At 41.0% G+C, this 10,952-nt stretch overlaps 1 protein-coding gene across 1 annotated transcript; it reads right to left on the bottom strand.

The window, feature by feature from the left end:
• Positions 1-1,686: 1,686 nt before the first annotated feature.
• On the bottom strand, positions 1,687-7,680 carry LOC146675109 (ciliary neurotrophic factor-like). The gene is made up of 3 exons (XM_085400160.1): positions 7,310-7,680; positions 6,530-6,841; positions 1,687-2,830 (listed from the first exon to the last, which is right to left on the bottom strand). The coding sequence occupies exons 1-3, from the start codon at positions 7,415-7,417 to the stop codon at positions 2,690-2,692; spliced, it is 561 nt and encodes a 186-aa protein (XP_085256286.1). The 5' UTR covers positions 7,418-7,680; the 3' UTR covers positions 1,687-2,689.
• Between the last annotated feature and the right edge of the window lie 3,272 nt (positions 7,681-10,952).

The following is a 10,952-nucleotide window of genomic DNA, read 5'->3' as shown; positions in this document are numbered from 1 at the left end:
CAAAAAAGACACAAAATGCTGCTGTGGCAAACTGATCATGAAAATCCTTTTATTCTGCATTGACCTTTTTCCCTCAGTTTCTATTTATTTTTGTGCTACAATATCCGAGAATTCAAATCTTTTTGAAAATGCATGCATTTTTGTGTTTGTATTCTTTTATGTCATGTAACAAAGTTTCTCAGCGTTCCCTAAGCACCATCCCTACAGGTGTTGATGTCCTGTAGTGAAATTCATCTTTAATGTAAATTACTTGGCCTCAGTGAAAGTAAACACACAGTTTCTTTCTATGTTGAGTGATTTGTTGGTTACAAAGCAGGAAACAGTTTCGAATACAGTGTTGACTTTTTCACACTTTTTTTTTAAAGAGAAAGGACTAAAGTATCATAAAATATATTAAACAATGATGGGAAAGAGTAACATTGTACATTTTATAACTGCTTAATATATCAACAGATGTACAGTAAAATGACCTTTGACCTAATCTCAGCTGCAGCAGCATTACCTCTCTGTTATATACTGACGCTTAAGTATGCAACGTTTGTATGTAATAGCTTCATGGGTGCTATGCTGTGTGCATCACGACTTTCAGACATTGATTTTATTCAGAGAGAGGACACACTTGTCGATGAGCTTGTTACATTGTAGCATGTAGGTTGTGAGATGGTTGTGGCTTATATATCACATGGGAGAGGTCTTTGAACTCTTATGCTTTTTCTTCAATCATTCCCCCGACTTACACCACTACCGAACCTTCCTCTCTCTTACTTCACTAGACGTTACATGTCCTCAGGGTCATCCATGATCAGCAATTGTACTGCTCAAGCGATCTTAACAAGAACCTAAAACAAAGTGCGACTGGTTTAAAAAGCAAAGAAAAAGTAAACACAAAATTGAAATGATTTACCAATTATTACATATTATGTGACAAGTCTAAATCATATTTTTATTATCAGAGGTGGACAATTCATTTTCCTAAGAGGCTATTTGAAAAACTGTGACTGCAGTGGAGGTCCGCACCAAGCTTATAAAAAGATGAAATTGAGCAGAATGGAGTTAATCTTACTGGTGCAGCCTTTCACAACAGTCCCAGTTTCTCACAGGAGGTCTTTGGAAAATTAAGTGTCCACCCCTCATCTATACTAATGGTTTATTTTCTTGGCACCAAAACAGCTAGGAGATAACTATCCCTTGAGGGCTGCGTCAGGAAGGGGGCATGTTTGCTGGGTATGACCTGCTGTTAGGTCAGTAGTAACATTGACACAATTTCTGTCATTATGCTTCTGTATGCCACCAAAGTGGATTTTAAATAAACAGACAAGCCAGTTGTCCAGGGACTTTTCAGTTCCTAAAAATGGGGGTTGTGTATAAAAACGATCGTAATTTCTAAAAAGGTCAAGCAGTATTTTCATTAAAGCCCTGAAGTTAAAGCTGAAAACTGCATTAAAACCCTCCGTAGTGGTTTGCAAAGAAAAAAACATTAGACCGAAATGTGCAATTGTCTAAAAACCTAATCCTAAGTGCAGTTCATCATACTGTCTGCATGCCTCAGACTTGATGCCCTAGCCATGTTTATTATAGATATTTGATCTTTTACAGTGTGGCTTGAATTAACTTGTATCCAATGCCACAGCGACACGCTTGACATCAGAGTTCATAGGACACGACCCAGAAGACAAAGTAGAACCAATACCAACAAAAAACAAAGATTAAGATGAGCTTTTAATCTTCAATAAACATCCAGTTATTCATCACAGACATAAAAGAAAAGCATGGTCATCGGATATTCACCATACCGGCAAGTGTGCAAGTCACAGCTCATTCACTGCGTGAGCGTATACTGTGTCAGGCATTTTAGACTACAGTGAAATCGCTGCGTTTCAAAATGTTTAATAGTTTTGGTAACAGACAGTACGGCTCTACTGTAAAATATCCATCCGAGGGCAGGAGAGAAAAAAAAAAGAAGTTTGAGAACCACTGGTCTAATAGTTCCAACTTGTGAACAGTGTAGCAGCAAATTCAAGTATAACAACAGGAGAGAACCTGGCGACCAAAGCAGCAAAACATGACACTTGATCATCACAGACTGTGCCAGCCCCATAAACATCCGATCGGCCAGCCTATACACGACAACATGAAATCTAATTTGGAATCGTTAGATGTGTTAGTAACGTGGTACATGAAAAAAAGCTGTTTAAATTAGTAAATGGCTACATATTTAGCTGCATGTCAGTCACAGTTTAACAGTCGTGTTTTTATGGTGTTAGTCTAGCAGTCAGATTTTGGAGTGTTAAGAACAGCAGGTAGTTAGTCATCAAAAGTAAATCTACTTAAATAAAATAAATTACGGTATACACAGCATACACAAAAAAGTCACTTTCAAACGCTCTTAAATGCCACTGCACAAAGCAAACTGATGGTTACACAAGTGTAAAGTCTGCACACTCTTTTTTTTTGTCCAAAGAACTGACAACTGTGGGAAACCAGAGGGCTCTTTAGCGCTTGCTGTGGAAATAGTAATGCCTAAGAAAAGCTGTTTACTTGGCTAAAGGAGCTTAGCTGGGATTTTATTTGAGTGTTCACAGAGTATATTCCACATCACCTTACAATTTTGAATTTGGAATACATCAAGGGGAAAGCTGGCTGCTGAATAAGCTCGTTCGTAGATGCCGATCGACTCTAACTAGGGAATTTAGGCCTCCTCTGCTCCTTCTCTCTCCGTGTGCAACACATGGAGAGTTTTCGCGGCATGATCAGACCAGTGGATCAGCTCCAGCAGCACTTGGTAGGTCCAGAGTTTGAACCCGAAAACTCCCCCAGAGCCGTCGGTTTCCTACACAGAAGAGAGCAAGACAGAGCAATAGATGTCTCTCATTAGGAGTGAGCCCTTGCATTCAAAATCTGCTAAGAAACTGTTTTGGCCTAATGAACATGTCCACACTTGGTGAAACTCATTTGGATTGTTTACTAAATAACTAATTAAAATTAATGCCGCCCTTTATATTTGACAATGACAATTTCACACACAAGCACTTAAATCACACATCCAATGGCTACAAAGTACCATTAGCATACATCTGAAGTTATCAACAACCAGATGACTTCACATTAAATATTTGGTGCTTCAATTCAGTTTTATATAGTGCCAAATCACAACAGGAGTCACTTTAAGGTGGTTTATATTGTAAGGTGAAGACTTCAATAATCAGACGATCCCCTATGAGCATGCAGTTGGCAACCAAGGGAAGGAAAAACTCCCTTTTAACAGGAAGTAACCTCTAGCAGAACCAGTCTCAGGGAGGAGCGGCTATCTGCTGGGACCACATGGGACTGGATCTGCTGGATGTGAGGGGAGGAAGAAAGGACAGAGACACACTGTGGAAGAGAGCCACAGTGAGTGGAAAAAAGTGAATAAAGAATAAACAGTGGATTATGGGAAGCTTGCAGCAGCAATGGAGGATTCAGGGTCACCTGATGCAGCCCTAACTATATCCTTCATCAAAAAGGAAAGTTTTAGGCCTAATTTCTCAGCACTGGAGCCCCCCAGGGGTGTGTTCTGAGCCCCCTGCTGTACTCTTTGTACACATATGACTGTGTGGCCACTACCAGCTCCACCACCATCATCAAGTTTGCTGACGACACCGTCGTGGTGGGCCTGATCTCTGATAACAACGAGACGGCCTACCTGAAGGAGATTAGGAATCTGGAGAACTGGTGCCAGAGGAACAACCTCCTTCTAAACGTCAGTAAGACAAAGGAGCTGATAGTGGACTTCAGCACTAAGCAGGAGAGGAACTACCAGACCCCCGTCATCAACGAGTGCCCAGTGGAGAGAGTGGACAGCTTCAAATACCTCGGAGTTCACATCACGCAGGACCTGTCATGGTCCTGTCACATCAACACCGTGGTGAAAAAGGCCCGACAGCGTCTCTACCACCTCAGACGCTTGAGAGACTTCCAACTGCCCTCCAAGGTGCTCAGGAACTTTTACTCGTGCACCATAGAGAGCATCCTGGCGGGAAACATCTTAACCTGGTTCGGGAACAGCACCATGCAGGACAGACGAGCTCTACAGAGGGTTGTGCGGTCAGCTGAGCGCACCATCCGCTCCGAGCTCCCTGACCTGCACTCAATCTACAGCAGGTGGTGCCGGACCAAGGCCAGGAAGATCGTGAAGGACCTCAGCCATCCCAACAACAGACTGTTCTCTCTGCTGAGGTCAGGAAAGCGATTCCGCTCCCTGAAGACCAACACAGAGAGACTGAGGAGGAGCTTCTTCCCGCAGGCGATACGGTCTCTCAATCACACCACCACACAGTACTGACCCACACATATGGTTCTTACACACACACTGGACTTTCTGGACTTTGGTTTTGTACAACACTGGTCACTATATTCTTCATTTCCAGTTAATACTTGTACAGCTGCTGTTATTGTGTATATATTTATTTATATTTAGATTTCTTCATACATTCTTATATAGTTCTATATTGTGTATTTTGTTGTACAGTTATTTTATTTTCAACTTTAATTTATATATTTTATCTTTATCTTATTCTTCCCAGTTAAATTTACCCTTCATTCTAATTTGTGTTGTACAGTTATTTCATTTTTAACCTTAATTTATATTTTATTCCTTCCTAGTTAAATTTACCCTTTTTAATTTTTCATATTTATTTCCTATCTTATTCATAGCCTTTCCTTTTTTGTTTTCTTTAGGTCACGAGCAGTTGTCCAAGCATTTCACTACATATCGTACTGTGTATGACTATGTACGTGACAAATAAAAATTTGAATTTGAATTTGAATTTTAAAAGTACAGAGGGTTTCTGTCTTCCTAATCCAAACTGGGAGCTGGTTCAACAGAAGAAGAGCCTGAAAGCTGAAGCCTCTGCCTCCCATTCTACTTTTAAATACTCTAGTAACACCAAGTAAGCCAGCAGTCTGGGAGAGAAGTGCTCTATTGGGGTGACCTACAGCCCTCTATTTTGTTCCCCACCAACCTGTGGGAGAAATATCCATCCGTTTAGTCTGTTGTCGATGTAAAAGGACAAATACAACCAGGGTTTTCTTGAACATTTCAGGGCCTGAACTAATGATTTGAACTGTTTGTAAACAGCGTTAGTCACATTCACACAAAAGCTGTAATTCATGTAATACAGGGTTTAGTCACAACCGTGCTGAGATTTTAGGTTTTCCATCTGATGAGAATGTAAAGTCAGAGCCTGGCTACTCTAAAATAAACTTTTTTTTTCGGGTTCTTAGTCAGATTTTGTGATGACTTTAAAATAAATGCATTTAAGCTCATAGATGTAGGTGTTGAAACTGAATTTTATCCACTTCAGGGGGTTTACTTGGTCAACCTGATGTCAAAGGGTTGAAATCAGTTACATGGAGAAAGCCAGGGACATAAAGACACATCATAATAAACCTTTACAGCATACTGCGCTGCATGCACGGTTTTAGTCTATATGATGCCACAAAGTTTAATTTTTAATCAGGGTTGTGTCGAACCATATCACATGCGATGATATCTGTATGAATTTTTACGTGATGTAAAATAAATCACTGCTGACTTTACTGCTATTCCGACACCATTTACATTCCCTAGAGTATAAATATAAATAAAGGAGACAAACCTGGGCATGTCTGACGCCGAGAGCTGTGCGTCAGCCTCCAGTGATGATGATTTAGTACCTAAAAAGGGAGCTACTGCAACAAGCCCAAACAAAACAGAAAACATCTGCTCCCACTGAAGGTGGAAATGACAAGCTTGGTTCACTACATTAGACAGAAACCACACTATTACTACCAAGCAATGAAGGAGGAGAGATGATCAGCTGGTGATGCGCCACCACACAGCGATCAGATGACTCCACGAGCATCGCTGGAGCGCTCACTAGCTGCACTCGATGCGTCAGGAAGAGCAGACAGTGGATGGAAATTACTGATGCGGTTACACGGCGGTGAAGGAGGGATTTAAGCAGCTGGTTAAAAAGCTTGAGCTGAGATACAACATCACAGGCAAAGCATATATTTTCAGTGTTATTATGTGATGATACTGTGCTGCTCCTGCAGAGTTAGAGGGAGCAGAGGGTTCACACTGGATCTCAGTGTGAAGAAGTTATTTTATACATTAGTTAAAATTTCCGGGGAAAACTCTACCTAAGCTACTTCTGAGCTCACATTTTCCTGTCCTTCGTCACTGCTATTGCACTATAATGCAACTGCTGCTGGCACCTGTTTCCATAGATTCACACTTCACAATAAGGAAGTGTGTCAGCTCACTGGAAAAGGGTGAAAAATGCTGCTAGGTTGCAAGTATCAATAAAACGTTCTTCGGTATTTTCCCCTAGATTGTCAGAAATCTCCCAAACGTTCTTGAAATATTGTGATATATTTTGAGGCCGTATTGCCCACCGCCACTTTTAATGTGTTATGGGCTGTGGACAGTTGTGAGTGTCACCATAATAGAGGAAAGGCCACAAGGACATGACTAACTACAAAACCCCCGAAACGGCACCTCATTTACCTCATTACACTGATTATCAGGGGTAACCTCCAGGTTGGTGCCGTCAGTCTCCACCAAACCTTTGGTGCTGTAGAGCAAGTGTTCCAGTCGGGCTCGCACGTTCTTCCTCATGGACTCGTACTCATCCTCCAGCTTGCCCCACTCCTCCTCTTCCTTCTGGATGACACGGTGGAGCAGCCCGAGGCACTTTCGCAGAGCAGAGTGCAGCAAGTGCACCTGCTCCTCCGTGCTGGGCTCCTCAGATTCTGGGGACGCGGACACGAGGCGCTTCCCATCTGGGGTGTAGCTGGACAGGAAGGTCTCCCTCTCCATCTGAAAAGATAAATAAATATAAATTTGTCCCACTCCGATGCAAACAGGTCACTTACCTTGCACCCTTTAATCTCATTTTAGTATAAGTCTATTTCAGGGACCAAGAGATAACCATTGATTAAACTGATCGGTTAAGAGCTTTTCTAAAAGGATGGATGGCAGCAGGGGAAAAAAAAATCCAATACAATCTATCCATTAGGTTCCCCTTGGGAAATTGAGTGGTGGGGGTGGAGGGTATTTTTTAGTGTAATTACCCCCCTCCCTCCAGTATCTGCTCCAAAAACAAACTAGTCAGCGTTAAACCCTGCTGTGAAAGACAGACACAGTCCAAAAGCGACAGGTAGCAAGCTGCCTGGATACTGAAACACTACGGCTTTAAAGAAAGCTCCAAATAACTGGGAGGGGAGCGTCCCAGACAGAATGACCCGCATGAGCTAAGCAGAAAGAGTGGCTACTCTGATCACTCACGTATAGCCGGAGCAGACTGGTACACTCATGGTGCAGTAGCCGGGCAAGAGCCACCGCTTGTCCCGTCAGCGACCGGCCAGCTATCGGCTGCTCCTCCTGCTCTGCCATTTGCTCTCAGCCGTGTTTATGTCAAAGGTGGGCTAGCAGCGAGCGGGGCGCAGACCGACCGACAGGAGCAGAAACAATCCCCCTCCCCTCTGGCAGCGAAACTACGCCGTGTGGCTGTTTCTGGATACTTTTGCGGTCCGAACACGAGCCGGAGATGCACGCGGGGGGACAGCCAGTGGAGCCCGATTGTGCGGGTGCTCATTTGGCATGTACACCAACAAGAGGGGATGTAATTGGTTCCGCCAGCCACGATGTGCGTGTCTGTGCGCGTGTGTGTGGTGGGGTGTACAGAAAACGTCACCATGCGGCCCACCCACCCTTCCACGCATAATAAAAACTCTGTTTATTGGAATAGCTTTCCCCCCCCTTCTCTCCAGCAGCTGTAAACAACGATGGAAAACTACATAGGTTTATTGTATAAGTAAAAAAAGAGAACAAGTTTATTTTTGTTCAATGCATTGCTTGTTTAATTTTTTATAGTTTTTATTAAAAGGCCAAGGCTAACAATTAATTTTGCAATGTGCTGGAGATGTGTGGGAAAGTATATCTCAATTAATGTTTAACGTGGACCCATTTTATTTTCCTTATTTTGTGTCTACACACAGCTTTGTGCAAAAAGTCTAGCGCTACCCTTCATTTCTTTATATTTTACTTCTTGTGATTTATTTTTGAAGTGGTCTTAAATAATAGTTTTTTAGGGTTTCTGTAGGTCTGTCAAAGTTTTTCTTTGGACATTAGCTGCTGTGTCCTTGTGCCTGACCATTTTCAGAGGAATGTTTTTTGCTTTTTCAACCATTTACACCGACCTATTAATCATTCAACCATATAAACGCACCTAACTCAAAGGGATGAACCAGTGTTGTGTCTACACGTGACAGAAAACTTAGCAGAGGACCAGTTTTAAATTGCAAAATTTCCCCTAATTTCTTGAAGTGACAAAAAATGCCAAAGATAACACAGTTTTAACACATGTTTTTGTTTACTTTTTCTGTTTTCACAGCTTAAGGATGTCTTGTTTTACTTGCACGGAGAGCTCCTTTGACTGCATGTTGGACAATCTTCGAAATGCAAACACTACACAGTCACCTCAGATCAAGTCCAGGCCTTTTATCTGCCTAATTGATAATGACATAATGAAGGATTTGCCCACACCTGCCCATTAAATAGCCTTTGAGTCAATGTCCACTTACTTTTGGTCCCTTTCGAAAGAGGGTGGCACATGTTAAGGAGCTGAAACTTCTAAACCCTTCATCCAATTCAAATGAAAGCTGACATTCTACACAATATGTCCATGTCCATCATAGAATTATAATTGGAATATGTTTCAGTAAACAGATAACAAAACAAAACAAAACTTGAGGCAGTGTCCAAATATATATTGACCTAGCTGTATATGCTGTATTACCATGCACATTTGGATATTTCAATAAATCGCTGCACCTATTTCCCATTTTCTTTCACTGTGACGGTGGTTGATGAACATATTAAACACAACCAGAGTTAAACAATGAAGTCAGGGTATGAAAATCTCTGGCTACAGACTGCACTAAACACAGTATGATGTCAAAAAGAGTGGATATGCCTAACATCTAATATCTGAGACACACAGCTTTGGCTGTGAGCACAGAGGCCCCACCCACCTAGTATTGAAACCTTCTGTTTGTAAGGGATAGCCTATCAGGAGAACGTTGGCTTAAAGGGAGTGGGCCTTAAAAGGAAAGAACGCTAATTTCAGGCTCTAAGTTAACTGAGAGGTTGACCTAAGACCCAGTGTAAGTAAATTATTTATTTTATTTCATTTTATTTTTCAAATGAAAATTCATTCAAAACTAATCTGACAGAGATCAGAAGAAAGCCAGAAATATGCAGAATAGAATAGAATAGAATAGCTCTTTATCGTCATTGTACATGTACAACAACATTGTGGGTACTCCACACAAACTGTACAGGACATATAAATAGTAAGACAACACGAATAAATAACAAACAAGAGTAATATATACAAAACAAGAGAAAGGCACACATTAAAAGGACAAGTTGCAAAGTGCTTGAATACATTTGCTAATGAGCAAAACCCTTTAAAATATAGATATTCCTATTCCTACGACCACCTGGATGGATGATTTGAAGATTTCTGACCTGTGTGACAGCTCATACCTCTGAGCAAAAAACTACTCCAATAGAGTCAGAAGAATATACTTAAGCAGTTAGAAATTATCATAAAAAGAACACCCCAAGTTTTCACTATAATATGCTAAGCCAATGCTCTACTCTGCTAGTCTCTAGGTATCAATGCATAAAATTATTTGTTAAAACAGAAATGAAAATGAACATAAATAAAATGTATTGCACAATGTGTCCACCAGGGGAAGCACTAGCAAGGAAGAAGCCATACCAAGAAGGAGTGCCTTAAAGTGGGGAAGAAATTCTGACTTTGAGAATCTTTTAAATTAGCAATCAATTCAACAGAGGTACATCTAATTGATTCCAGAAGTGTCACAATTAGTGAAACGGTGACCACCTGACTACAGTTGATGTGTATTCACACTGTAAACCGTAAAGTTGCTATGTTGGTCATTTTAAACCACTTCAAAGTCACTTTAAATCTCAATTGTAAATTTTAGACTGTTATTAACCCCTTTACCCCAAAGTGTATATTTGCTCCCCTTACCTCAGTCTCAAAGTGTATATATATTTAGTCTTCTTATTCTTACTCTTGCTATATTTATTGTTGTTCTTTTGCAATGTATGGAAATGGAGCCTCGTCATCTCGTCTCTCTATATACTGAACTGTATATAGCAGAGATGACAATAAAGTTTACTTTGACTTGACATGTAGTGAAAACATTTTGTCTCTGGTTCATCAGTATTCCTGCTACAATTGACTCCAAGCAACTCACAGAAGTCAAGAGATGGCTGCAAAAAGATTTCCAGTTCACTGGACATCCCACAGAGTTCAGTTAAATCCATCTTTAAGAAATGGAAGAAGTATATCACTTAGTCTAAAGCTGCATAGATCTGGCCATCACTCACAAACTAAATAAGAGAGGCCACCAATACACCTGTGACACACTGAAAGAGCTTCAGTGGATCTGATGGGAAAGAGTGTACATATTAGAACTGTCTGCCAGGATGGGAGAGTGATAAAGAGAAAACTGAAAAAAGCTTGCATGAAATCTTGCCTGGAATTCATTCAAAGGGATGTCGGAGACTCTGAAGTTAATTGGAAGAGGGTTCTTTGGTCAGATCCTGGAGGATACTCTATATCCACAGGAGAACTACGACTGGAGAGAAGATATATTTTCTAGCCTGGTTCTCAATCCAATCAGGAAGTTGTGGCTGCACTTCAAAAGTGTGCCCGATCCCTGAGCAACCTAGCAACACAGACTCTTAGCAATCTTTCCTAGTTTTGTATTTATACTATCTTTCTATATACAACTTGATTCTCATTTGCATTTTATTCCTTTAAAGACCAGGCGCATTAGAGCCCAACTGTCCAGAGGTTGAATTAGTGCTTTAAAGTGCCATATTTATA

The sequence above is a fragment of the Rhamphochromis longiceps genome, linkage group LG3, assembly GCF_057381845.1.
Source record: "Rhamphochromis longiceps isolate RC_006_pf linkage group LG3, R_longiceps_female_GT1.1, whole genome shotgun sequence".
NCBI classification, from domain to species: Eukaryota; Metazoa; Chordata; class Actinopteri; order Cichliformes; family Cichlidae; genus Rhamphochromis; species Rhamphochromis longiceps.
This window is presented reverse-complemented; position numbering and strand designations above follow the sequence as displayed.